General features: G+C 50.6%; 12 protein-coding genes across 12 annotated transcripts; 7 read left to right on the forward strand and 5 right to left on the reverse strand.

Moving 5' to 3' along the window:
- The first annotated feature begins 82 nt into the window (after positions 1 to 82).
- ASPZODRAFT_128525 (hypothetical protein) lies at positions 83 to 2,036 on the forward strand. Its single transcript, XM_022722047.1, has 3 exons — positions 83 to 590; positions 923 to 1,445; positions 1,519 to 2,036. Exons 1-3 carry the CDS (start codon positions 404 to 406, stop codon positions 1,793 to 1,795), a joined length of 987 nt encoding a protein of 328 aa, XP_022584452.1. The 5' UTR covers positions 83 to 403; the 3' UTR covers positions 1,796 to 2,036.
- ASPZODRAFT_128528 (hypothetical protein) lies at positions 1,841 to 3,974 on the forward strand. Its single transcript, XM_022722048.1, has 3 exons — positions 1,841 to 2,077; positions 2,144 to 3,552; positions 3,622 to 3,974. Exons 2-3 carry the CDS (start codon positions 2,329 to 2,331, stop codon positions 3,649 to 3,651), a joined length of 1,254 nt encoding a protein of 417 aa, XP_022584453.1. The 5' UTR covers positions 1,841 to 2,077; positions 2,144 to 2,328; the 3' UTR covers positions 3,652 to 3,974.
- A 522-nt stretch (positions 3,975 to 4,496) lies between these two features.
- On the forward strand, positions 4,497 to 6,281 carry ASPZODRAFT_58617 (hypothetical protein; the record flags this gene model as incomplete). The annotated part of the gene is made up of 2 exons (XM_022728785.1): positions 4,497 to 5,001; positions 5,086 to 6,281. 2 exons carry the CDS (start codon positions 4,497 to 4,499, stop codon positions 6,279 to 6,281), a joined length of 1,701 nt encoding a protein of 566 aa, XP_022584454.1.
- An 876-nt stretch (positions 6,282 to 7,157) lies between these two features.
- On the forward strand, positions 7,158 to 8,829 carry ASPZODRAFT_128531 (hypothetical protein). The gene is made up of 6 exons (XM_022722049.1): positions 7,158 to 7,189; positions 7,259 to 7,305; positions 7,367 to 7,510; positions 7,676 to 8,467; positions 8,537 to 8,614; positions 8,692 to 8,829. Exons 1-6 carry the CDS (start codon positions 7,171 to 7,173, stop codon positions 8,776 to 8,778), a joined length of 1,167 nt encoding a protein of 388 aa, XP_022584455.1. The 5' UTR covers positions 7,158 to 7,170; the 3' UTR covers positions 8,779 to 8,829.
- A 128-nt stretch (positions 8,830 to 8,957) lies between these two features.
- On the reverse strand, positions 8,958 to 10,889 carry ASPZODRAFT_1074071 (hypothetical protein). The gene is made up of 3 exons (XM_022720947.1): positions 10,398 to 10,889; positions 9,570 to 10,330; positions 8,958 to 9,488 (listed from the first exon to the last, which is right to left on the reverse strand). Exons 1-3 carry the CDS (start codon positions 10,721 to 10,723, stop codon positions 9,229 to 9,231), a joined length of 1,347 nt encoding a protein of 448 aa, XP_022584456.1. The 5' UTR covers positions 10,724 to 10,889; the 3' UTR covers positions 8,958 to 9,228.
- An 808-nt stretch (positions 10,890 to 11,697) lies between these two features.
- ASPZODRAFT_59291 (hypothetical protein) lies at positions 11,698 to 14,107 on the reverse strand (the record flags this gene model as incomplete). Its single annotated transcript, XM_022728836.1, has 11 exons — positions 11,698 to 11,912; positions 11,998 to 12,126; positions 12,191 to 12,380; positions 12,456 to 12,541; positions 12,595 to 12,755; positions 12,827 to 12,933; positions 12,989 to 13,165; positions 13,229 to 13,446; positions 13,506 to 13,556; positions 13,626 to 13,710; positions 13,778 to 14,107. 11 exons carry the CDS (start codon positions 14,105 to 14,107, stop codon positions 11,698 to 11,700), a joined length of 1,749 nt encoding a protein of 582 aa, XP_022584457.1.
- A 1,314-nt stretch (positions 14,108 to 15,421) lies between these two features.
- ASPZODRAFT_149402 (hypothetical protein) lies at positions 15,422 to 16,840 on the reverse strand (the record flags this gene model as incomplete). The annotated part of the gene is made up of 5 exons (XM_022725483.1): positions 15,422 to 15,562; positions 15,625 to 15,913; positions 15,978 to 16,274; positions 16,351 to 16,719; positions 16,779 to 16,840. The coding sequence occupies 5 exons, from the start codon at positions 16,838 to 16,840 to the stop codon at positions 15,422 to 15,424; spliced, it is 1,158 nt and encodes a 385-aa protein (XP_022584458.1).
- A 988-nt stretch (positions 16,841 to 17,828) lies between these two features.
- On the reverse strand, positions 17,829 to 18,955 carry ASPZODRAFT_59043 (hypothetical protein; the record flags this gene model as incomplete). The annotated part of the gene is made up of 2 exons (XM_022728819.1): positions 17,829 to 18,343; positions 18,421 to 18,955. 2 exons carry the CDS (start codon positions 18,953 to 18,955, stop codon positions 17,829 to 17,831), a joined length of 1,050 nt encoding a protein of 349 aa, XP_022584459.1.
- Positions 18,956 to 19,576: 621 nt separating this feature from the next.
- On the forward strand, positions 19,577 to 20,467 carry ASPZODRAFT_139295 (hypothetical protein; the record flags this gene model as incomplete). Its single annotated transcript, XM_022724542.1, has 1 exon — positions 19,577 to 20,467. One exon carries the CDS (start codon positions 19,577 to 19,579, stop codon positions 20,465 to 20,467), a length of 891 nt encoding a protein of 296 aa, XP_022584460.1.
- Positions 20,468 to 20,735: 268 nt separating this feature from the next.
- Positions 20,736 to 23,036, forward strand: ASPZODRAFT_128539 (hypothetical protein). Its single transcript, XM_022722050.1, has 8 exons — positions 20,736 to 20,922; positions 21,011 to 21,051; positions 21,158 to 21,270; positions 21,336 to 21,389; positions 21,455 to 21,637; positions 21,706 to 21,909; positions 21,962 to 22,048; positions 22,114 to 23,036. Exons 1-8 carry the CDS (start codon positions 20,915 to 20,917, stop codon positions 22,786 to 22,788), a joined length of 1,365 nt encoding a protein of 454 aa, XP_022584461.1. The 5' UTR covers positions 20,736 to 20,914; the 3' UTR covers positions 22,789 to 23,036.
- Positions 23,037 to 25,169: 2,133 nt separating this feature from the next.
- On the forward strand, positions 25,170 to 25,391 carry ASPZODRAFT_57756 (hypothetical protein; the record flags this gene model as incomplete). The annotated part of the gene is made up of 1 exon (XM_022728707.1): positions 25,170 to 25,391. One exon carries the CDS (start codon positions 25,170 to 25,172, stop codon positions 25,389 to 25,391), a length of 222 nt encoding a protein of 73 aa, XP_022584462.1.
- A 473-nt stretch (positions 25,392 to 25,864) lies between these two features.
- Positions 25,865 to 26,386, reverse strand: ASPZODRAFT_149407 (hypothetical protein; the record flags this gene model as incomplete). The annotated part of the gene is made up of 3 exons (XM_022725484.1): positions 25,865 to 25,886; positions 25,945 to 26,042; positions 26,114 to 26,386. The coding sequence occupies 3 exons, from the start codon at positions 26,384 to 26,386 to the stop codon at positions 25,865 to 25,867; spliced, it is 393 nt and encodes a 130-aa protein (XP_022584463.1).
- Positions 26,387 to 26,789: the final 403 nt, after the last annotated feature.

Consider the following 26,789-nt stretch of genomic DNA (forward strand, 5'->3'; position numbering starts at 1 on the left):
ATGGTCAAGATTAGTAAGCATATTATCTCTGCCGTGCGCTTATCGCCCAGCCGCGCTGTTTCCGGTACTGCCAAGACCGGTTCCTCATCCGGCGCGCTTGACGGCTCCGCGATGCTGTCCCTAGACGTCCATCTCTATACCAGGGGCTAGAGGCGCAGCCAAAGGCCATTTCTGGCAGCCATCTGTGTGGTAGGTAACGAAGGGTCAGTACATTGAGGCTTTTTCCCGCATCGCCAAAGGCGGGAACCGGTCGTACGCTCGGTCTCGCGTTCGAGTCGGAGGCCCTGTGTCTCAACAGGGACAAGAAGAGTTCAGCAGATATTAAGATCAAGGTCGATATTGAGTCTATAAAAGGTTGTTTAGGAGAAAAGGAAGAATTAAATCTTCGAAACAGCTAGACGACATGTCTCGAAATCGCCCTAGAGGGCCTCCGGTGCCCCGGGACAATGGACTGGCCGCTAATGAGGAGACCGACATGTGGAATAAGATCCTCCAAGATCTACGCAAAGCCAAGGAGAAGAATGACAAGCAAAGGGCTCTCAGTGAACAAATCATGGCGTTAAATGAGAAAATTGCCCGAGAGCGCAATAGTAAGTACTCAGTACCTTTGCCTGCGTTCAGATATCCATTGCGGAGCCCAGAGTTCTTTTCCCATTTTAGCGCACAAGGCTCTTTAAAACACATCCGCATTGAATTTGGTTGGAGATACAATGCCGTGTTGATTTGCTATTGATGATTTTGACCTACTGTACCGGTCCAGTCAGGATGGGGGGAAGAAACACCTCTACAAGATATTCATGTTCCAGTCCTGACAGATTTTCTTCTTCCAAACTGCTCTCTATATGCTACACGATATCAGCTAGTCTTTTTCTAAAGCTTATATCTCCCGGATACAAGACTAACAGCAAGCTCAACTTTACAGGACCAACTCTAAGTGAGCATAATCAGCTCGATGGCTTGTTTCGCCAGATGCTTAAACTCTGCGAGGAAGAGCGAGCTATTCTACAAGAAGAGCCAAGTGATGTAATCAAAAATCTGGGGCTTCTGACGGCACTGCGTCAGGCATCCGAAGCAGAAGCGCCGCTTAACCGGTCAGCCTCGCTTCCCAAATCGCGAAAAAAGAGGAACGAATTGGACGGGTCAGCAACCGACTCTCCTGGACCCTCGGCTCCACCCGTGTCAGACAAGCTGAACCGAGTAAAAGGCAGCGTTCAGCGCAGCTCCAGCGTGTCGAGTCAGGCGCGCGAGAGAGACACCCGGGATACCGTTGCCGTCAAGATCGAAGACAGTCCTGAACTGACCAAAGGCACCCTTGCCGAGCGCAACGGACACCTGGTTGTTGGGGCAGAAGTGGTCTTCAAACACAACAAAAACAAACAGGGCGTCGAAGGCGAGGGAATCCAATGTATCATCAAGGCAATCTCCGGGGATGGTCACAAGAAACGGTAAGGCAGCGCCCCCCCTTAAAAAAAAAACAAACAAAATACGTCACACAGAGATTAATCATGGCTCTCGAAGATACGACGTTCAAGACCCCGAGCCAAATGAGAATGGTGACACCGTATTCCGGACGACAGCAGCCTCTCTCATACCCATCCCGAAGGCCGGGTCCACGCTGCCTTCATTCGTCGTTGGGAAACAGGTTCTTGCCCGGTATCCAGACACAACCACTTTTTACCGCGCCGAGGTGATGGGCACCAAGAAGGATGTCTATCGACTGAAATTCGAAGGCGAAGAGGACGATAAAGAGATGGAAGTTGACCGACGCTTCGTCTTGGATATTCCCTCCAAATGAAATGATTCGACCACGGATCTGGCCTACGAAATACCAAGAGCTGGCGCGAGATAGTACCATCTACGGGACCTGCAGGATTGGACTGCAGCCACACCCACTCCCCAGCATCATGATACCCTTTTTTTCTATACTTTTTTGCATGAAGTTACCAATTTGTCATGTCACCGGAGTCAGGCGATACATTAGGCTGTCTGGTTTAGCTTTACATGGGGGGCTGCCTAATGAATTTGTTCATCTTTACCTATAAGGATTCGAATCAAGTAATAGAACTCGGCCGAACGCCTCGGATAGATGGTGTCAGCACTGACTAATTCTGTTCCATGTGAAATCGGGATGACTCAGCATTACCGGCCCGGCAGCCCCCGCACAAGAGGATATCGAAAGAGTGTCATGGAGAGGAGTAACGACTAGGAGCGAATCTTTGCAGCTGCCCATGATATTGTTTCTTTGATTGAGCGTGGGAACCCGGACTGTGAAGTATTTAGAATACCGAACTGCCTGCCCTGTACTTCCCCCCCTCTACCTCCCTCGCGATGCCGGACTTACCGTCCCACGCCTCCCCATACTTTTCGCCGCAGTCCCCTCCTGACGGCGAGGTTGAGGGGGAGATCTCGCTCAATTCGACCGCCGCACCGAGATCGAATCCAGCCGAAAGCTCGGAGGAAACACACTATGAATCGGGTCAGGAGAGCAGCACAGAAAATGAGAGAGGAACAGCGACCCCCGCGTTGCCAGGCTCTTTCCTCTCCCCCGCCTTCACCCCTCCAAGCACACCAGGGGGCACCATGAACCCGGCAAGTGTCCTGCACCAGACGCAATTGTCTGGCCTGCGACACAGGGTTGCGACGACAACAAAGGCGCCCAAACTCCTGGACCAGCTGCCGAGTGTGGAATGCATTGTTCGCGCACGGATTCCCACCACGTCCGGCACGGAGATGTTCCTCCATCTCTACCACAACGATATCGACAACAAGGAACACCTGGCTATTGTGTTTGGGAATACCATTCGTAGCCGAAGTCTAGATCGCGTGAAACCGGGGGAGACAGAGCTGGATCGCATGATTCGCGGGGCATACGTGGGAAAACTCCACCCGGGGAGGATTAGCAGTTGGTATGACGAGAAGGCCGAAGCTGCTGCTGCTGCTGCTGCTGCTAGTAGCCAGACAACGGGAGAGAAAGGAACAACGGCATCTGCGCATCCGACGCAATTCGCACAGGCGCCGCTGGTGAGAATCCACTCCGAGTGCTATACCGGTGAGACGGCCTGGTCTGCGCGATGTGATTGTGGCGAGCAGCTCGACGAGGCTGCAAGACTGATGTCTCTACCGGAGGAGGCTTTACCAGAAAACCTTGCCCACGCAGATGCAGAGACCCTGGCTGCGAATTCCCCAGGCGGGGTCATCGTATACCTCCGGCAGGAAGGACGAGGGATTGGTCTTGGTGAGAAGCTGAAGGCCTACAACCTGCAAGATCTGGGCTCCGACACCGTTGAGGCGAACCTGCTCCTGCGACATCCGGCAGATGCTCGCAGTTACGGCCTGGCTACGGCCATCTTGGTGGATTTGGGACTGGGGGTCGATGCCAATCCCGAGGGCATCCGGCTGCTCACAAATAACCCGGACAAGATCCGGGCCGTTGAGGGCGCCAACCGGGAGGTCGTTGTCAAGGACCGAGTGTCGATGGTTCCTCTAGCCTGGCGAACTGGAGGCAAGAAGGGAATCAACAGCACCGAAGTCGAAGGTTATCTCAGGACAAAGGTTCGTCTGGCTGCTCTTGTGTCTTGTCTAAATTTCGCCTGACACTGCCCATACTAATATACCAAACAGATTGCCAAAATGGGCCACATGATTAAATAACCCAGAGCAGCGAGCTGTCCTCTCTTTATGTCTTATCATTGATTGGTTTGGTACATACTAATAGTACTTTTCATACTCGAGGTGGTGTGTTTTTGCTCGAAAAAACACCAGCAGGACTTCCACCATTTGTAGATACTGCCATTTACTCGACACATTGTGATTTTGTTTTCTCTGCATCTGGACGGATATTTTCTCCTTCTATCATGAATTTCTTCAGTTGGCTGTACTCATATCTACACAATACCTGATCGAGACGAAAGCATGATTTCTTTAGATACCTGAGAGATCTCCCATCCCTAGAAACCCAGTTTTTTCCTCTCCTCTTTTTTTTTTTTTTTTTTTCCAAGGTAATGTAATAGTTATATAACGCTGTAGATACCGTAAGGCCTGTTCTGCGGGATTGATGCCTTGGGCACCAACCGCGACGATCAATACGATTTGATACCGCGCAAGAAAGAACATGAATTTCGGAGCAAGGGGTCCAATCTGGAGAAATTTTCCGAAGCCAGTCTTGAGACTGGGATTGGCTGGATTCATGGGTGTGCACCAGGTAGTCCTGGTATCAGTTGCCAGGGCTGCTCACCCATCGCCAGGTCACTCTACGACAATCATGTATTTCCCACCACCAGCAGCTCCACACACAGACCTCTGGACGCGACACCACCCAGCCGACACGGCCCCCGAACAACGCCAGCAACAAACCCCCCCCCCCTTCTCACCACCAGCGAAACCCCCCCTCCACTGGCTTCCCTATTGACTCCTGAGCGACCGCAGCAGCGACGAGAGCCGCCCCAGCCCTTCTGGATGGTGTATGTGCATTCCCAGTAGCGCCCGCGTGTGAGGCCATGGCAAGCCGCGCACCGGTCGACAGTGCACCGCCGTCGCTCGACCTCGACCTCGACCCGTCGTCGCACCACACAGAGTTGGCCCAGCTCGACTCGACGGCGCCTCTGCCGAAGCGAGAGCCCTCGCCGCTGTCGACGGCGCAGCCTGCGTCGGGCGCGGAGACCCCCACGGGCGGCGAGGGGGACTTCTCGGCGGCCGCTGGGCGGAAACGCAAGCTGCACAGCACGTCCGCGCGAGGGGTTGCGAACCTGACGCCGGAGCAATTGGCCAAGAAGCGAGCCAACGACCGCCAGGCGCAGCGGGCGATCCGGGAACGCACCAAGGCCCATATCGATTCGCTGGAGAAGCAGGTTCGCGAACTGTCCTCCCGGAAACCATTCCTCGACCTGCAGACCGCATTGAGGCAGAATGAGCACCTCGTGGCCGAGAACCAGGATATGAGACGGGGGCTGAAGAATATTATGGATATCGTGCAGCCGTTGCTGGGGAGGCACGAGATTTCATGTAAGCCGGAAAAAAAAATATGGTGATGGAAATGGATTGATTGATTGATGAGGGTTTTGCACATGCTGATCGAATCTTTAATAGATCTGGCTGCCCCCGGCTTCCAGTCGAAGCCAGTGTCTCAACCTCCTCCTCCTCCTCCTCCTCCTCCAACTAACCTATCCCCTTTACCAGACATCCACAACTTCACGCCTCATACACATCGCTCGGCCACGGGCGAACGCTCGTATCCCGAGTCGATCCCCAGTGTCGAAACCCCGTCGCCCACGCATCCCCCGCCCCCTCTGCCTGACAGCCGTCGGAGTAGCGCGACCAGTGCAGACCCCTCGTCGACCATCCGACTGGCTTTGGATCAGCAACGGCAGAACTTGGCGCATGGGCTAGATTTCAGCTGCTCCGAGGACCGCTTGGGCTTCAATTTCCTGTTGGACAGTTCCCAGCAGGTCCACCGGATCGACAGCATCCGCCGTATATCAGACATCGCCCGATCCTCCTCCTCTTCCACTTCCTCCCAGCTGAACAATAATAACTTGACTCCACTCTATACCCAGCCGGTCAATGGCTCGTCCACTGACTCCCCGGTTCCATCCATCATCGCTCCAATACGCAACATCGAGCCGACCTGTGCCATCGATGCCGTTCTCCGCGACTTTTTGCAGGCCCGACAGCAGGAAGCCGCCCAGGGGGTCTCCAAGCAAAAACTCGCTGGGCCCCCGTATCCGAGCGTCCTATCCCTGCTCAATCCGGAGAAAAGCGCCACCTCTCACCCTCTATCAAAAGTCTTCACGGACCTCCTCCGCGTGTTTCCGGAGATTTCCACCCTCCCCGAACAGGTGGCTGTCCTCTACACCATGTTTCTCCTCATGCGGTGGCAGGTCTACCCAACGCAGGAGAATTACGACCGTCTCCCGGAATGGCTTGCTCCGCGGCCCTGCCAGCTCCTCACCCCGCATCCCGCCTGGATGGACTACCTCCCCTGGCCGCGACTCCGCGAGCGGGTGATCATCTCCTATCAGGATTACCCCTTGGACAGCTGGTCCGTTCCCTTCACCCGGGACCTGTCGATCAACTGGCCATACGAAGCCGCCGACTGTCTGCTGTCCACCAGCGAGTCCGGCGAATTGCTGATCAACCCCATCTTCGAACGACACCTCCGCAATCTTGCCAACTGGTCGGTCGGTCCGAGCTTCGCCGAGGCGTTTCCAAGTCTGGTCGACCTCGTCCGAGTCAAGCCAGACGTCACTTGCAACTCTCCACATCCCTATCCTCCATTTCGGTAGTAGCAGTCCCTCCCCTCGTATACGAATAAGGCGGGAGCTATTCATCGTTGGTTCTTTGTATGAAGCAGGCGTTAGGATTTTTTTCTTCTATTCAACTTGATTATATATTTTTTTTTGGCTCCGATCTACTTCTTTTGGTTTCAAATCCTTATGATTTAGCGCGGGAAGGGGGGGACTCAAGTCTTTCACGCATGCCTTGCTCCTTTTTTTACCCTCTGATCTCTCTCTCTCTCTCTCTCTTTGGAGACGATGACGATTGCATTTCTATATTATATTCTGGCTCTGGTCCCAACCGAATATTGGGAACTATTGTAAATGCGCAAACTGTTCGGTACTGTCCTACTATTTCTTTTTTTGTCTGCTCATGAGAAAAAGGATGCTGGAAATATTACTCCTTTGGCGATTCTCATATCTGCCGCAGAATAACAGCGTATATCGACCTACTGCTAGATATTCCTTCCATACTCAGATGCATTATATATGGTACAGTAGTATGTGACAGTGTTTCTACTACAGTCAGCTCAGGTCTTCAGACACAGACACTAGAATCTTGATATTCCTGCTGTACCGCAGTGAGCTTCGAGCGAGCCCTTGAACACTCCGTCGAGAAGATAGTTAATAATGGAGAGACTGTAGAGTCCAGACAGAATGAATTTATGTTGATGGTCGAGAGTGAGACAGACGGACGTTGTTTGGGGGGGCAAGCGCTAGTTCGTCATTGCTGTCCGTCACCGCCAACGTGGACCGACGACACCTGGGGAAAAGCACCTCGTGTATACACCCACTACTCAGCCTCATTCCACCCAACGCCGCCCTCTTTTCTTCTTTTGTGTTGTTCTATCCCTGTATATTCTTTGGTCTTGCAATCTGCGACAACTAGACAACAGCCATGGCGGATGTGCCCATTGGTGAGTCCTCAATTGGCCTCTTCGCCGCGTTTTCGAATTCCCGCCCAGGCAACTAACTACCCTCCCCAGTGCTCGACGGGGGAACTGGATTCCTCAAGGTTGGATATGCTGCGCAGGTGAGTGCTCCAGGCATCCATCAACGAGAGACCGACGAACTGATCCCTTATCCCCCTTTAGAACTTCCCAGAGCACCAATTCCCCTCCATAGTGGGGCGGCCTATATTACGTACCGAAGAACAGGCCGGCGATATTGTCGTCAAGGATATCATGTGCGGAGATGAAGCGGCGGCAGCTAGATCGATGCTTCAGATCAGCTATCCTGTACGTTTTTCTTCTTCTTCTTTTCTGGCAAAACCTGAACCTGGATACCCTCCCCCCTCCTCCCCCTCCCCGGATCGTTACCCGTCTGCAGGACTGTCGCAAGGCAGACATGGGGAGATATAGTTTTAGTTAACGGAACTCGCCCCCGGACGGGGCGCGGCTTAGATGGAAAATGGTATTGTGAAGAAGTGGGATGATATGCAGCACCTATGGAACTACACCTTTTACGACAAGATGAAGATCGACCCTACCGGCCGGAAGATTCTCCTGACGGAGCCGCCCATGAACCCTCTCAAGAACCGGGAAAAGATGGCCGAGGTGATGCTGGAAGGATACAACTTCGGCGGCGTGTACGTGGCAATCCAGGCCGTGCTGGCCCTGTATGCCCAAGGTCTCAGCAGCGGCGTGGTGGTAGATTCCGGTGACGGCGTCACGCACATTATTCCCGTGTACGAATCCACGGTGCTGGACCACCACATCAAACGGTTGGATGTTGCCGGTCGCGACGTGACTCGGAACCTGATCGCCCTGCTCCTCCGCCGGGGCTATGCCTTGAACCGGACCGCCGACTTTGAAACAGTGCGCCAGATCAAGGAGAAACTGTGTTATGTCTCGTACGATCTGGAGCTGGACCAGAAACTGTCAGAGGATACCACCGTGCTTGTGGAATCATACACGCTCCCTGACGGCCGAGTCATCCGGGTGGGCAGCGAACGCTTCGAAGCGCCCGAGTGTCTGTTCCAGCCGCACCTGGTCGATGTTGACCAGCCCGGCATGGCCGAAATGCTCTTCAACACCATTCAGGGCACAAACGTCGACGTGCGTTCCAGTTTGTACAAGGCTATTGTGCTCAGTGGCGGCAGCAGCATGTATCCTGGTCTGCCTTCGCGACTGGAGAAGGAGTTGAAGCAGTTGTGGCTTACACGAGTTCTGGGCGGCAACCCGGAGAGACTTAACGTATGCTTTAGTTCTATTCCAGAAAAAATACATATACCCTTTCGATCCCCCCTACTGACATCCTTGCAGAAATTCAAGGTCCGCATCGAGGACCCTCCCCGACGAAGGCACATGGTGTTCCTGGGCGGTGCCGTTCTGGCCAACCTGGTAAGCTTATCAATTTAACTCAATATCCCCGATACCGTATAGTCATACTGATTTTCTTTTTCTCTTCTTTCAATCAGATTGCCGACAAGGAAGACATGTGGGTGAGCAAGCAAGAATGGGCCGAACAGGGTGCTCGTGCCTTGGACAAGCTGGGTCCCAGATAAGTGGGAGATCTCTTTTCCCTTGCATGAGTGTTGTTTTTCTTGAGCTCCCCCCCACCCAAGTCAATCAATGTACGGAGTACCATCGTAATAGGTGGATCGTTCAGTTGAACTTGCAAGGGGGAAAGGCCATATGAAAGATCCTCATGCTTTTTGCCTGCGCTCGAAATTACCTTATCTGTGTAGCTAGCTAGTATAGAAGCGATCCTGTTCTTATTGAATGCAAATGCATCTTGTGTGTAGAATTCAGACTATCCCATCGGGTATACTATTCTAGTCGAAACAGCAAGATAACCACCAACCGAACTTGCCTAGAACAAGTTATAAAAAGAAATCTATCCGAGTAAATATAGCACGAGGTAAAAGGAAGAGAATAAAAAGGTTATCCAAGAAGAAAAAAAAAAAGAGAAGAAAAGAGGAAAAATATCGGAGAGAGTAGAGCAGTCTAACTGACTAGTCGTCCATTTCCGACTCTGTTTCATCCTGGGCGTGGTGCTTCTTTTGTTCCTCGCTCATCTCCCGATAAGTGCTCCAGCTCAGCAGGAAGAAGGCAACAATAATTAAGATGCCGCCGATGATGGCTGCGCTAGACAGGGGCTGGCCGGTGCGCATCCAGTCCACGATGGCGACGATGAAGATGGTGAGCAAGGCAGCCACGGATGAGAGGACGGGCGAAGTCAGAGAGATGAGGACTAGGAAGGAGCCGGAAAATGCTGGAGGTAGGTGTCAGTCTTTGTCAATAGGGAAAAAAGGAATCAAAAGGGGTTGATGAAGAAGAAAAGAGGGTGACGTACTAGCATTTGCGAGGACGGAGATCATTAACATCCGTGCAGCTTCACCCGTAGGCCAGCGGAAAGTTTCTATCCCGAGAAAGTGCAGGATAGGCAAGGGGATCCAAAGCACGAGTAGCGTGAAACACCCGACCAGGCTGCCGAAGGTGTTCGCAAAGATCATACTCCGACCTGGACTCGTGCCCTCGGGAGGACAGGCGAGTCGTTTGTACAACACCTCGTACAGACCGTACAAGACACTTCCGATGCCAACGAGGATATTACCCATGAGCCTATTCTGGGCCTCATGCTTGACTTTGCCGCCGCCGCTTGCGCCGCCATCCGCCGAACTATCTTCTTTATCGCCGTACGCCACGATAAGAACGCCGATGATTGCAACGACGACTGAAAATACCTTGTCAAAGCGCAGTTTATCATTCAACAGAGGGATAGAGAAAGCGTATGCAAAGAAGGCTGAACAGTTATAGATCGCAGTTAAGTCGCTGGGTGTTGTCATGTTCACGGCCACATACCACGAGCTGCCAGCGATTGTCAGGGCAGTGGTGACAAACGCAGTCATCTTGAGCATATACGGAACGGGCGATCGGTGGTGCCCACCGCGAGAGGCCAAGTGCAGGTCTTGGGTTTGGACCATCTGCGCCGTGGACCTGAGGAGATAAACATGGCGCCGCCAGAAGGCGTCCCAAGAAAGTTTTCGTTTCTGAATTCGCAAGATGAGAAGTTGGAAAGGCCAGAGCAGGGCCCATGACCCGTGAGTAAAATACCTAAACCAAAGTAGAAATTCATTAGGAGACATCTCTCATAACAAGCAGGCGCGAAGACAGAACTCACAACATGCAGTACGGTTTATCCCAATGTAACTCATGCTGGATATAGACTGCGGTCTCTGTCTGGACGACAAAGCTCACCAAGCTCAGCAGCAAGAACCCTGATGCAATGATATATTTCTGGCGTGTCGCATTATCGGCCGTGTATTCTGGGCTTCTACTCCTGATCGTGGGTCGTGTGGAATGGTGTAGCATGGGCCGAGCTTCGGTATTCCCTATCGAATCCCGCCTACCGGACAGGCGACCATGTCGATCGCTGTCGTCTCTCAACAGGGGTTCTTCCATCTGCCCTTCTGGTGATCGGTGGAAACGTGGTTGTATTCTTGACATTTCGGTACCGTCTTCCTGGACATCTAGGCTGGGCTCTCGATCCCAGCTCTCTATCGAATGGCGAGGATGCGACGTATTGGAGGCCACCTTGGCGGAACGAAGGGTGATACAAAGGTTCTAAACGGTGTAGGCAGACAGGCGGGTTTGCTGGTCCGAGTTATAATGGCTCGAATAACGGCCCGCGAGGAACGAGTGAATGAGTATGGGAGATAACAGCGTCGGGTAAGGGAGGGTGTGACGTGGTATCGCTGCAAGATAAGAAGTTCTAGACCAGATTACTCGGGGTTTCGGCCCTCATCTGTCAAGATAGAGAGGAAGGGAGATAATTCTATGTTAAAAGCCAAAAAGCAAGTGATGCGATACAACTCTCCAGGCGAACATTATACACCAGGTCTCTGGGCACATCAAGTCCTGGATGAGCTGACGACGGTACTTGCGGTCACGCTCAGGGACGACGCGTACCCAGCCCTGACAAGGAGCAAGCGGTCTCTTCGGCACGTAGGGAGTCTGAAACCAAAGCAGAGAGAGAATATAGGAAATCGATAGAGAATCAGAACGCACCCTGAACAGTGACTGCGGAAAACCACTGGACGGTGTGAAGAAACGTTGCTGCTCAGGGTTGATTCCCCCGATGCGATAAGCCGAACACGGATAAGGACACGTGACAGTGTCTCAGCATGCCGCATTGCCGGGTTGGGTTAGTGTATACCACTAGTGCCATGCTTACATAAAGGCTTTGGATGGTTGGATGGGCAAGTATACCAAGTCTAGTACTATTCTCTCTTTTTGATATTTACGTTGAGAGGCACTGTAAGATGAAAATATCTCGAGTTGCATTTGGAAAACTTGTATATAATCCTAACATACCATAGCTAATCTTAGTCCCTTGCGTGTCAATCTGTCGTTAGTCGTTTTTATGAACCAGTTGTTGCGTAAACGTAGGTAGTAGTTTTAAAGAGTCAGATGAAGACCACCTAATGCGAGAATCGGAAATCGAGCCGTTTGTTACCCTCCGTCGTGGTCGTTGCAACATACTCCATTCTCTGGTCCTCCGTCATGGTGAACCACTTTCTGTCTCGGTGACGATTCCGTAGAATATAGTACAACTTGGTCAAGGAGTAGACAAGGATATTAACGCAGATGATAATGAGAAGTACTCGGTTTCCAACAACGTAGCGTGGCGCATCCGCTGGTTATTAGGGTGAGTATTAGTATGAAGGCAGCAAGGAGGCATGGGGGAGTGTAATGAAAGCCTGAGCCCAGAGAAGACGTACAATCTTGGTATACATTTGAACCAATCATTCCACCCCCCTGGACAAACATATTGTACAAAGCGGCCGCAACTGCTCTGGACCGAACACTGTTGGAGTTTCGAGAAGTCCAACCGGCATGGATTGGGTGCGCTGCGAGGGGAGAGTCAGTCTGTGACCCATTGGGCGTTGAATGTAATAGCAAGGGCAGGCATACTTTGTGGGAAGCCGAGTACAAGGGTGAGCACCGTCCAAGCGACCCATTTATTGACATTGCTAAAGTCCACCACATTCATATATATGAGAAATGGCAGCGTCCATAATTGGGCGAAGATGCACATCACGGCCAGTGAGTTGAAGATCTCAGATGCATAAGTAATACCCAGCCTTGTAACCAGGTTGATGCCCTGGACAGGGGTTAGTTTTCTTTCTTTTCTTTTGTCTTGAAAGATGGACTGATATGGCTTCCCTGCTTCACTTACACTGTATGGCATTGCAAGTAAGATAACTTGGTACGTAGAAAATCCAAAGTCCTTCATAAGCAATGTGAAATAAGGGGAAAGCGTCCCTGTTTAACCAGTTAGCGTCGGAGAAGAAAAGATTGCCTGTAAGTTTACTGACAATAAGGCATCTGGAATACAAGGCCTATGATGTACAACGGCCAGAGGTCGAAATCAAACAGACTCTTTCGTAGCAGGCTGAACGTTATCGCTTCTCGGTTATGCATGGTCCCCTTGCTCGGATCCTCCCGAATCACACGGTTGACCATGATAATCTCCTCTCTGGAAAATATCATAAGTCAGGCTATCTCTTCGCTTTTATTTTTCCAATAGGGGTCGGTCTGGGACCCTACCGCTCTGTGAACCAGCCTTTCTTGCCTCTTGCCCAATTGGCCGTCTGCGTAGGCGAGGGCGGTATAAGGATGAAAGCCACGAGGCCGATCAATAAAGTAAAAATGCCCTGTTAACTACTTTAGAGATGCATAAATAAGAGCCAAAGCATAGGTCAAAGGTACCTCGCAAAGGAAGAGCCAACGCCAACCGCTGATACCCGGCACCATATCATTCAGGTGAAAAATCCCAAAGGCTAGAATGCCCGCAATGATATCTGCAACTGAGATAGCCGAGTACCAGAGGCCCAATCGTATTGAAAGCTCATGGTGTTTGTAGAAGTATGAGAAATATAGGATAATCTGCTCAGAATCAGTACGGATATGCTTCACCACCTATCATTGAAAGGCCTGTTAATGGCTGACCGCTGGTGTAAATCCTCCCTGAAAAATGCCGAGAAGGGCACGACACGCGAGAAACGACGTCCTGCCAGATAGCCAGAATTGGCATGATGCAACAATTGCCCAGGCTGTCATTTGCATCGGGAGGAACCTGTCGACGCCTAGCCACTTGCAGAACAGCTGTGACGGTAGATCAGCGGAGAGATAACATAGTTTGAAGATCGTGTTCCCCAGATTGTAGTCTAAGTGCGATTGGATTAGCGTTTGAAGATAGAGCTTGATAGTGTTTATAGGTACAGACCATCTCTTGTCAGATGTAGTTCAGCCAAGAAGTTATCGGCATTTGCTTGTTCTGTCATTCAATGAGAAATCATCAGCAATGGAAACCAATCACCATGTACAGATGAAACGAAACACCCACGGATATTAGATCGGTCGAACTCCATGGCAATGAGCAGCAAGATGGCGAATCCCAAGATGCGCATGTCAATCTTCCTAACGACTTTCTGGCAGATCTTAGCGTCTTGATTCCGCCGAAGATTCACAAATGGACATGCTAGGATCTCGACATACATATTCCTCAGCCCATGTCCACCTAGCAGACGGGTCGAAGCGATGAAGATTTTCCCAGCTGGGATGTGGTTTGTACTCTTCCGCTAGATCTGGATCGTCAAAGACGGAAGGTTGAGTCGCTATGGCATTGGGGTTGTAGTTCTTGGACCGTTGGAACCAAAACCGCTGCTCCTCGGCCGGATCACCAAGTTCGGGGATCTCTTTGCATATCGAGACATGCACATCGGATTTCAGAGCCTTTTCGTCATCAGCTTCCTGAATGGAAGAACAGTCAACCTGACTAGATTGATCGTCTCGTCTTCTTGATGACGAGGCTATAATCTGAGACATGATGCTCGAATTGGTAAGGTGAGAGTGCCCAAAGGCTTTTTTAACGAGGCCCATCCTAAAAGAGGCTTGCTGACGCTTTCTTTATAGAGAGAGTTAGGTTTGACAAGCATCAGGGTGTGTCGCCATATGTAGGACCGGCGGCGATATCTACTGGTGACCGACCACAATGGCCTTTTCCACCTCTCCTCCCCCCACCATATTGAGCCTTCGTGTATAAAAAACGCCAGGTTGAACAAGCATAAACTTTGAGACAAAATCTTACCCATTGGTCTTGCATCTCCCGCTTCGGCGCGTCATTTTGCGTGGCGGGAATGTGAGGTGTAATCCCTTGATACCGGCGCCCTCGGGACCTCCAAAAAGCCTCATAGTCGATAGCGCGTACTCTCTCGGTCAAACACAGCTTTCCCATGGAACTAGACTTGCCCCAAGATATGGTGACACTGTATTAGTACATAGCTCCCCATGTCCAAGCTGCTTCTTGGGGTAGTAGACGCCACGCCACCTCTTCCCCCCCTCCTCGTCCAGAAACGATGAGGCCAGGTCGCTGTTCGAACGTCGTACACCTCTATCCTGATGGTGTACTGGAGAAGGAAGGGGGTTGTGCCCATGATGACATGCGTTTGAGTGGCATAGATCTGGGCCTTTCATATGGCCTCCACTCACATTCCAGTTGTAAATCGTCCTGTGCTGCCCTGTCGCAATTTCAATTTCGAGATGGTTACACAGCGGGTAGGGAAGGAGTTCTAGGGCTTATCGTAGTCCTATTAGGACGGAGCCATTGTCAGTGGGGATACCAATGCAGGAGAAACAAAGGATGCATAATATGCTACTTTGCAGCTGCGAGGTGGATGTTAGGGGGTTGGGTGAGGACTGACGGCTTTTTGAATCTTACGCTGCAAGGTTTTCATTAAATATAGTAGATATGTGACATTTCTGGATTTTTCCACTTCAAGAAGCAGGTATCGACGCGTGTATACATCATGATAACAATCCAAGAGTGTCTCGTTGTTGTCGGGTGGTGGAAAGGAGTGCAGGGCAGCTCCGAGGTAGATAAAGTCCGGATGATGCCCGCTGCACGAACAAGTTTCTGGAAGCTGGACTGTACACGCATGTACGACAGGAGGAATTTTGAATTTTCTGCCGTGGAGACATCAAGGCATTGAATTATCATTATGTCGGTTGCTCAAATCGCTAACTAGTAGCCAGTAAATACAACGAGGGATCATGGTATGTGCAGCTCGCCCAGATGCGAGGGTCTGTGAACGCCCTCAAATGCAAGGCAATAGGTCAGTCAGACAGACCATATCTATTTGCTTATGCAAAGCAATCTTTGTCAACCTCTTTATGCTTCGTCTCGACAAGAGTTGGCGCAACGAATAGTTTGCCAGACATGATGCCCTGTACTGTGCCGAGAGAGCATATCATCCACAAGACCACAGCAACCAAAGAAATAATCTGCAGTGCCCCTTTAGCGTACTGTCCTCGCATGAGAGATTTGAAAAACAGCGGCCACTTACTGTACCCAGCACGTCAAAGACCACCGAAGGCAGTTCGCGTCCCAGCCGACAGGTACTCAAAGCAAGTGCGCCCAGGGGAAAAGTAAATGCCCACCAACCGATATTGAAGGGGAAATGCCTACATCTTGCAATAGATGCAGACGCAAAGAACAGCCAGACCAATCCGAAGGCCCACATTAACAGCCCGATCATGAAGCCCATGGCATAGAAGACTGGTGCTGCATCTACGCTGCGGAGCGAGTTTGTTTTCGGGAATATATCCAAAGCTACCGAGCCCAGTCTCATAATCCTGTATTGTACACCATGAGAAAAAAGAAGGTTGATGGTTCCTGCATTTTGTGGGATCAACTTACGCGTAGCTCCCCGACCCTACTGATCCCAAAGGTAGAAACACACTCACGATGACCTCCTTGGGTGGGATTTTGTGGAATGTCAGGCGCTGAAAGTAGATAACGTAGATCATCATGGCAAGAGACAACCCAAGGCCCCATATGACGTAGCTCGCGATGAGGGTCCAAAGTACATGATCGGCGTTTGGGAGGAGACCAGCAACGATCGAACCGCTGCCGGCGGCGAGAGGGCAAGTCGAGGCTGGCATCAGCCAGACCGCCGTCATGGTCGAAAGGTGGACGATGCGTCCTCGAGACATGCTGTAGATCGTTTTGTTATGAGCCAATTTTCCTCTCTCCACCTAACGGCCTTGTTGAGGATCGGCTTGTTACTCACACTACAAATGGAAGGGTGAGCGCGGTGGCCACAGATATCAAGGCATCGATGATCCACAGAACCCAGACGAAGGTCACAGCCCATTCACCACAAACAGGCACGCAGACGAAGCAGAACATATTGATTATCGTTGCCAGACTCATTGGAAAGCCACCCAGAACCATTGACTGCACCGGATCTGCAATGGTGGCCCTGATCGTTTCCGGATATAGAGCGAACCGCAACAAGGTCAGGAGACACGCCATGACGAAAAGAAAGACGTTGAGTGCAAAAACCGCCACAGAGATCCAGTACAGCCACCGGCCGTTGTATGGGAGGGTATTAAGGAGCATCGAGATCATTCCCGTGCCTGTTGTCACAGAGAACCAGCTGATGGCCCAACCCTGTTAGCAACGAAACATGGGAGGAATCTACAACGAGAGACCTACGATGGAGTGAAATTCCGGACAAACCGTCTCCAACCCTTGTCATGCTTGTCTATCCGCTGCATGTCCAACGGAATCTCGATCTCAAAGGTCTCGCCATCGTCGTTATCTCCAGCAGCATCCTCTCCCGGCTGACTGTCATCGGTAGCACAGGTCGTCTTCGAGGAAGCGGCACTCTGCAGATAGAGGCCTCCGTTGGGCGTTGGATTTGACGGTGTGGATACAGGCTCGCCTTCCATAGTGAGCAATAGTGTCCAGAGTCTCAAGTTTTTGGGGATGACAGTGAACTTCCGTCTTGTGTTTACCTTGATGCTCAAATCACTGACCAGCGTATGGAATCGGAACTTTTATAGTCAAGTCTTGTCCTTAAGGATATTCGGCACTCACAACAGTGAGGATATATTTCGGTCGAGACCCGGATCAGCCTGAGGTGGAGCTGGTCCATCTTACTGACAGTCAACTATCGATGACGCGATTTGGACAAACACCAGGACAAGGACACAGAGACTGTTCTCAAGGTCTCTTGATAGAAATACAGGAAGCATTACTGCCTAGTCATATCACAGATTACTTGAATTCTCTTTGATACTGTTGAATCCTGGGGAAAACAGCGAGAGCCGTTCTTTAGAGGGCGCAACAGCAAAATTACTCAGCCATACTAATGTCGCTGGTTATGACGTCAGTTTTGGATAACAAAGAGCTATTTTACAAGTGAAGATTGATGTCTGAGTCAGAGTCCCATTTCTTCGGAAGCATTTTAAAAGAATAGTATTAGGCACGTCGCTGATCAAGCGAATCTGGTGGTGCATTTCCACTGCCGGCGGTTTCTCGGTCAAAACTCGTAAAGAAGACAGGCAGCTTCTAGAACGCTTCCGCCGGCTCTCGGGGATTTTTTATCGAACGAGCTGCTCTCGATTTGCAATGGATGAGTTTTAAACGTCTTTCCTAGGTAGGGTGATGATTTATTGAGAGATTTGTACTCTATCAACTACCTAGTTAGTTCTTTAGTTATACCTAACCAACTAGCTACCATCTAACAAATCATGTACAAGATCAAGCCTTCTTGGGCTTGAAGAGTGCCTCCTGCGTGTCATACGAATATTTCAAATCCAGATGCCAGTAGTTGGCCGTTGTGGGCTTTGCAATCAGCCAGGCCTGGTCCAAGGCCTCAACAATCTCCTCCGGCAATGGCCCCTTTTCAATATCTCGCAGGTTCTCCTGCAACTGTGTGTAGCTACTCACTCCAAGCAGCACGCCATCGCGGCCACCGTCTTTCATGTTCAGTGCGGAGTGGTGGTGGATCCAGCGCAAGGCAGTCTCGGCCATGGTCAGACCGTGCTTCTCGATAGCGGGCTCTATGACTCTAAGGGCGTCGAACGTGGCATCTTTGAAGTACCGGTCTCGGTACCTCGGACCAGCGTTTGTTTTGTCGCTGTATCGGCCCTCAGCAGGGACATCTTTCGACTTGTACTTGCCCGCCAAGACACCACCAGCCAGAGGGTTATAGACGACAATATCGAGACCATAGCGGCGACAGGCATGGACCAGCTCGGTTTCAATCGAACGTGCTGGGTGGGGTGTTAGTTCGCAACTCCATTCCTTATTTTCTTCTCTCCAAGGGAGAGGGATGGCCGGGAGAACTCACTGATGGCGTTGTACATGGCTTGGAAGATCGTCGGACGCACCCACCCTCGCTCGTTGCACATGGTGACAATCTCTGCGACTTCAAAGGCTGTATAGTTGCTCAGACCCAGTTGCACAAACTTCCCCTCCTTGTGTAGCTCGTTGGCGGCCTCCAGGGTCTCCGCGAATGGTACCGACCGGTCCGGCGCATGGAGGTAGAAGATGTCAACCTGCTCGGTAGCCAATTCCTTCAGCGACAGCTCCAAACGCTCCCGCAGCACATTGGGCTTGTGGTCCCCCGGCGCTTGGGGATACCATTTGGTCGCCAGTGTGAGACCCCTCTGTTTCCATCCCGCCTGGGCTGTGAAAGCCTCCTGTGCACCCCCGACGTAGATCCGAGCAGTGTCGACCTCGTTGTAACCTTGCTGCTGGAAATAGTCGAGGCACTTGTTGAACTCGTCGAGGGAGGTGATACGGGCCCCGGCAGCCACGTCGGGTCCAAAGGTCATCAACCCAAGGATGGCCCTCGGCTTTACGTTCTGCACAACAAGAGGCATCTTGAGACTTTTCGGGGAAACAGGGCGAGCTGTAGAATGACGTGTAGGTCTATGTTCCTGGACTATGTGATGTCTTGACTCTCAAGTCTCTCAATAATAGGTGGGGTGAGTTGAGATCGAGCGGGGCGAATCCCGGAGGTGATTGTTAATCAAGTCCCAAAACTTGCCTGAAATCACGTCAGGAACACGATTAGCTGCCTATTGGAGGTCTACTGGGAGACTGTAGCTTATTCTATGGATTGAAAAGTCATCCTTTGAATGAGATGTCTCCATAACGGTTCAAAACAGGAGGTAGTAATAATGTGGCTTTCTGTTTATCGACCCCTCTTCCCATACCTCAAGTTTACGAGGTAACACTTCAGACATGACTCATAAGATAGAACAGATACCAATGGCTGCTTTATAAATCGATACGAGTCATCCTAGGACGATATACGCACAGACCAAGGCGTTCACCGTTGGCTTCGTTCTCTATACTCCGTACTCCGTACTACCACATAAGGTGCCTATCCGCTTTGACAGCCAGGGTTGATGCGCCGCGCCCACTGCACGCCACCCTCAATAGGATACACAGATTCAGATTTTAAACGCATAGGTTCATCCTTGCTGCAGTTCGGCAGTATGGATTCACAGACAGGGGGACGTCGAGGCATCTCCATCCTGATCATTAACCCAAATACCTCGACTCATATGACCGAGGCGCTGAAGCCCATCATCGGAGCACTCAACTATTCGGACGTCGAATTCGATTATTTCACGGCGCCTGCAAATGAGGCCGTTCCACTGCCAGACGGACTTGTCATCGATGGAGTGCCCAGTATCAATTCAGGCGAGGATTCGGTCAAGTCCGCGTTACACTGCAGACCCTTTGTCCTGCCACTCGTTCCCAAGTACGACGGCTTCCTGGTGGCGTGTTATTCCGCCCATCCACTGGTGGGCATTTTGAAAGAGGAAATCGGGAATATCGAAGCGGAGTGTTTATCGTCATCGTCGTCTCGAAGGAAATTTGTGACAGGGATCTTCGAAGCTAGTATCTCAACGTCTCTTGTTCTGATCAGCTGCTTCCACCTTCTCGATGACCAGGAATTCACCAAGATTCAAGGAGCAGAAACCTTCGGTATTGTAACGACGGGAAGTGTCTGGAAGGCAGAACTCAGCAAAGCCGTCACTGATATGTTAGTCAGACCGGCGAGTAACCCGGAGGAACAAGGCCAGACGAACCGCTTCGCCGGAGTCGAAACTACAGGTCTGACCGCTGTCGAGCTTCATGAAACCCCGCCGGAAGAGGTGAAGCGGAGGATGGTCGAGGCTACCGAGAGATTACTCCAGAATACACCCAGCCGGGTTGGCGCGATCTGCTTGGGCTGTGCCGGAATGGCCGGTATGGAGGAAGCAGTCAGGGCAGGGTGCGTCCGGGTGTACGGACGCGAATATGGGAAGAGTGTTAGAATCGTGGATGGTGTTGTCGCTGGCGTCGGTATGCTGGTGTCTACTTGCAAGGCTGGTTTCTAAAAGTAGGTCGCTTGCATTGAGCGTTTGCTTTTACTTTGTGATCAAAGTGCCTTTGTAAGTCGATTTTCACAGTAGCATCATCAAATGATCCTTCGAGTTCATTAGTATCCATTTGGTGTACTCTGAATAGCAGGTCACTATAGTAGTAACTACTAGTTACTAGTATGTAGTAGGTCTTTGTATTCCGTAGCGACCTTGACAGCGGCTCCGACCCACGGTTCAATCACCAGGAATAAATCTCCTCGTCATATAGTCATTTCGGACTCCTTAAAAGTTCAAAAAGAACCCAAAATTCTAATTAAAAGATTCGTGGGTTCAACCACTGTGTTGGGCATCATCGCCGCCTCCAGCCATCCCTGAGCGGTGCCTTCTTCACCACATGGAAACTTTCCCCGCGGAAACGCGCTACGCGTAATTCACCTCGACCACTTCTGCGGCCCAGGAACAATGCCCAGGTGAGTCCAGCACGGCTGACAAGTTGAAGTCTTGAGTTCGTGTTTCCTATTTTCTGTCAGTAAACTGATCACATAATCTCTTCTCTAGGGAAATCATCACGATCCAAGCCGGCCAATGCGGCAATAACGGTGCGTCCTAACAACCGAACGGAGTCCTCATCCCCAGCCTTGATTCAACGGTTTATTTATCGCCAGCCTATATTGGTACTTCTTATTGACTTTGCTATTGTTCCAGTCGGGGCGCAGTTCTGGCAGCAGCTTTGTCTAGAGCACGGGATCAGCCAGGACGGGAATCTGGAGGAGTTCGCGACCGAAGGAGGTGATCGCAAAGATGTGTTCTTCTACCAGGTATAAGAATCAAAGAGATACCAATGATGTTTCTCAGGATATGCCGAAGCTAATACGGGAGACAGAGTGACGATACGCGGTACATCCCTCGAGCAATCCTCCTCGATTTAGAGCCTAGGGTACGGCAAGCGCTCAAAGAAGGCATTCATTCGTCTTTTACTAGGATTTAACCTTTTTGCACCAGGTCCTCAATGGCATCCAAACCGGCCCTTACCGAAATATCTACAACCCGGAGAACTTTTTCATCGGACAGCAGGGGATTGGCGCGGGGAACAACTGGGCGGCTGGATATGCAGCGGGTGAAGTCGTTCAGGAGGAGATCTTCGACATGATTGACCGAGAGGCGGATGGAAGTGACTCGCTTGAGGTAGGCTAGAGGACATATGGCCTGAGATTTGAAAGTCTGGGAATATCTGGCTGATGGTTCGTTACCAGGGTTTCATGCTACTACATTCGATTGCTGGCGGGACTGGCTCAGGCCTGGGAAGCTTTATTCTGGAGCGGATGAACGACCGATTCCCCAAGAAGCTCATCCAAACATACTCTGTGTTTCCGGATACTCAGTCTGTAGACGTCGTGGTGAATCCTTACAACAGCTTGCTGGCCATGCGAAGGCTGACACAGAACGCAGACTCTGTGGTAAGAATCATTTCAGAATTACTGGCACGTATCATTCTGACAGGTGATCTAGGTTGTTTTGGATAACGGCGCTTTGTCTAGGATTGTTGCCGACCGCCTCCATGTCCAGGAGCCTTCCTTCCAGCAGACCAACCAACTTGTACGTTCTGCAGGTGGTAATATTTCTTATATTAATATGCTCATCTTTCGAAAAAAAAAATACAGGTATCTACTGTTATGTCTGCTTCAACCACGACGCTCCGCTACCCCGGTTACATGCACAATGACCTCGTCGGCATCATTGCCTCCCTCATTCCTACTCCGCGCAGCCACTTCCTGATCACCTCGTACACACCCTTTACGGGAACCAATATCGAAGAAGCAAAGACGGTACGAAAGACGACGGTCCTAGACGTGATGCGACGGCTCCTTCAACCCAAGAACCGGATGGTGTCGATCAACCCGAGCAAATCGAGCTGCTACATCAGCATCCTCAACATCATCCAAGGCGAGGCGGACCCGACGGACGTGCACAAGTCTCTGCTGCGAATCCGGGAGCGTCGCCTGGCCTCCTTCATCCCCTGGGGCCCTGCCAGCATCCAGGTGGCGCTGACGAAGAAGTCACCGTACCTGCAGAACACGCACCGGGTCAGCGGGCTGATGCTCGCGAACCACACCTCTGTTGCGACGCTGTTCAAGCGGATCGTGCAGCAATACGACCGGTTGCGCAAGCGCAATGCCTTCCTCGAGCAGTACAAGAAGGAAGCGCCCTTTGCGGATGGGCTGGGTGAGTTCGACGAGGCCCGCGCCGTGGTGATGGACCTCGTGGGCGAGTACGAGGCCGCCGAGCGGGAGGATTACCTCGATCCGGATGCCGGGAAGGTCGTGGAGGGCGTTTAAGCTTCTACTGTTGCTTTTTTTTCTTTCTAAGTTTACGTTCATATCCGGTGGGCGGCGTTATGGTTAGAATAATGACTATGCAGGTATCATGAATCTGTACGGAGTATTCTGTACTTGGTAGACGTACTGGGTATCTACTAACTAGGTAGTTAGTTAGTTAGTTAGTTATCTAGCAGGTATGTACCATGTAGTATGTACCAACTCACGACGATTTGATAAGGCATTCCAGGATAATTCCGACTGACCCTGTTATGGTTATTAATTACTGCGGAGATGGCACCCACTACATACCTAGGTACTTAGTATCCATGTAACTCTCTCCCTCTCTCCCTCTCTCTCTTATCTACTCGAGAGTCGTATCCCCGTCAACAACTTCGCAGCCCCAAGCAGAATTACTCGCCAATCTTATTGCACGATCATATGACGCACATGAGCTGGACTCATGCAGCGTTCCAACATCCCAGGCCGTGCGCCAGTGTGTCTACTCCAAGATGCCACGCAAGGATGATTTGGTCAAGCGTTTGAGTATGGAGCACACAAAACAAAGTACGCAGTAAGTACTCCGTACTATGTAGTATGTGAGTTATCAAATCGAGTACTCCGTATGTAGTGCTCCGTGTAAGACCTCGGCTAGGGGCGATGGCGTGAGCTCTACGTGTACATGTTACTTAATTAATTAATACATGACTCCTACTAGTGAACTTTGTATTGAAACTATCAGCTCTAAATGATACCATTAGATTTAGTAGGGAATAGATAGTTAGATAGTAACCAATGACAGATTACTACTATAGTAAACGGTACTAAATATTGCCCATAAAATACAAGTATCTCTAGGTACCTAATCTACTACCAGGTACTTCGTATTATTCAAGGCCGTTGAAGCGGACGGTCCGCAAAAGCCCGTCTCGAGAGCCGCCTGCTTTGCCTTCAGGCATCGTATGCAGTTACTAACTATGGGAAATATGTAGTAAATAATACAAACTCCGTACCTAATTATTAGGCATCTAGGCAAGGTACGGGGTAATGATTTAGTTATAAATGATTGAGCGTGTCCGAACGTGACTGGATCATGCGAGGGCGGTCACGTGTGGCCTACCACCGTTCCCATACAGACTTACCGTACGGCATCGGATCAGGCATCACATCTGCCATCGTGTCCGGGTCTGGCTTCCTGGTTCCGTTGCGAAGGAGACGACGTGTGATAGTGACAAGTCAGCAGAAGAAAAATCCATCCATCCCTTCAAAGGAAAACCTGGAGAGTTCCGTGTCCCGTCATCATCTGGGACGGCTACGTGGTACCTTGCGACAGCGTCCCGGGATCCGGAAAGGCTGGCGAACCTTGTTTCATTTCTCTCTTTCAGTCCAATTCTTTTGCCTCGAAAAACTTTGATTGCGAGACCAAATCGTGGATATGAATGACTCGTGGGGTCTTGTATGCTGCAGTTTGGAGTACAGCACGTTGACAAGCGGTACCTACCTAGGTAGTAACTACCAAGGTAGGTAGATAACTAGGTATACCTACATATAACTACTAACTAGTTACAGAATAACTAATTACAGAATAGCTAATTACAGAATAACTATATGTAGTAACTATTAGACAGTACTACATGATACAGTTAGCAGGTTTTGCCATTTGCCTCCCGGTCATCGGTTCAGGCACTCACTCATCACAAGGAACAGTACAATACAGTCACCGGTTCCATTAGGGACTCCAAGTCAAGCGAGAAATACACTCCAAGCCTGAATAATAGGCAATGGATAACTTGAATACTTTATACTTAAAGAAGGCAATACTACTTCTTAATAATAAAAGTATTCCGAAGTAAGCGCCTTCGAAGCTTCTGGGACCAGCAGCAGCTCCACTCCCAATTTTGCCTCCACCTTCCCCCTTCCGTCACATACGGAGTAACTAGTAGTTACTGTACAGTCAGTGTACCTACGGAGTACCCTCAGCACTGCCTGACCTCACAAAAACGCTTTCCTGGATCGTCGCTCGGTGACTCAGCAGTTCGTCGCCTGCCCATCCCATCGCCCATCCGTCTTTAAATTGACTTCCCAATTCCTCCTCCTTTCATCGTTTTCTTGCCATTCATTCTTCCCCATCCTTCGTTCTGCGCTCCCGTCCCTTCCGATAACCGGTTCTCCTTATCTACCGCCTCCTCCTCCTCCTCCTCCTCCACCACCTCCTCCTCACCACCCTCTCCTCATCCCGGCTTTCACTGCGCTCGAAACTAGACCTACCTATAACACTAGTGCCACTCCGAAATACCTCGTCGCCGAGACCAGACCTATCGTTGGCCCCCGCCGGAATACTACGTACCCTCCTATCGTTGCCTCCCGTCTCCGTATCGGTCTTACAGCTCGTTCATACAATCATGGCTCCTGTCCGCAAGCCTCGTTGCAACTTCAAGGAGTGCAAGGAAGCCGCTCAACGCATCGTCGGAGACTGCAGCTTCTGCAGCGGCCACTTCTGCTCAAAGCACCGCATGCTTGAAGCACACTCGTGCACGGGGCTGGAGAACTGCAAGAAAGAGTCCCATGCTCGCAACGCCGATAAGCTCAACAGCGAGCGCACCACCGTCATCAAGGGTGTATGAGAGAGCCCTCAATCATTCAAATCCTCATGGCCTCGTGGTTTCGACACTGCCAACCTTAACTATAATTATACGACTTTTCTTCTTCTATCTGGGGTTGGGTTATCGTCCTCTTGTTCTTTTTTTTGATTTCTCGTTTTATTTTGTCTGTCAGCTTTTCCTTTTTTTTTATTTTCTCTCTTCCCGGAATCATACGCATGGCGTTACAACAAGCGCGGGGGGGGGGTTCAATGTTTTATATATTTCTCATTTTGTCCAGCGGGTTTCTCAGGAGGCTTGCTCTCCTGTCAGTGTTCCGTGATGTGATTACCACTTCTTCATATCCTATTCTTGAATAGACCGACGGCTATCCGTCTCCTGCACGCGGGATGAATATACAGATTATTACTTCATGTGATGGAGCGTAGAGTAGGATATTTTTCCATACAACTAGAAGAATAGGTATCTATATTCGTACAACACGGCAGAAAGAAGTGTTATCCCGGTCCGATTCTCGGCCTAAGAGGTCAGAGGTCAGCACTGCCAACAGATCAGGCACAGAGTAAGGCAGACATACATATCATGGTGCTCACTCAGCCGACTCAGATACTTGTTTAGGTCTTCCACGCGTTCCTTGTGCGTCTTGGCACCTTCTCGACGGAGACGATCATGTAGCTAAAATTATTAACAATGCGTTCATGAGAGAGTTGTCGTCGAGAAGAGAAGAACAGAAGGGGGAAGCTCACCCTCTTCTTCCTGGTTTCGTCATGTCTCTTCTCTGCCTCCGTTTTCTCGAAGCTAGCCGGCCCAGTTGACTCGTGGAAAGAAGGAGATCCAGTCTCTCTCTCTTCGGTTCTTTCAGAGACAGATTGATTCGCTTTTTCCCGGTCTTCTTCCTCGCTTGGCTCCTTCTTGCTCTTGTTCCTCTTTTTCTTCTTCTCTACGCGGCCATCGCTCACTTTGCCCCCCTTCAGTTTGAGTTTGCCGCTTCCTACAGCGGAGGTATATTCGTCTGGCATCTTTCAGTCTGTCAAAGCCTTCGGTTCTTTGGTTTCTGTTTGTCGTCTTGGATGTGGCTGTGGCGGGATGGCTCTGGTTCTGGTTCTGGTTCATGGAGTCCCTAGGGACCATGAATACATACCACCAGATACTGGCAGATATGATACCAGGTTATATCAGGATATATCAGGTGTAATGACTCCGTAATGTGCAAAGTGCTTGTAGACGAGCCTGGATCCAGATTGAAGTTGGTGGTTGTGGTGGACCGTGCGAGCCAATCAGGGATCAGTTAGCAGAGACATTAATGCCTCGGCAGTTTAGGTAGTTCTAGGTACAGTACTACATGATTACTTAGGTAGTACCTACTAGGTAGCTACTTAGAGGGAAGAGGTAGAGTAGGAAGATTATATCAGGCAAAGTGAA

Source organism: Penicilliopsis zonata, assembly GCF_001890105.1.
Source record: "Penicilliopsis zonata CBS 506.65 unplaced genomic scaffold ASPZOscaffold_2, whole genome shotgun sequence".
Taxonomy (NCBI): domain Eukaryota; kingdom Fungi; phylum Ascomycota; class Eurotiomycetes; order Eurotiales; family Aspergillaceae; genus Penicilliopsis; species Penicilliopsis zonata.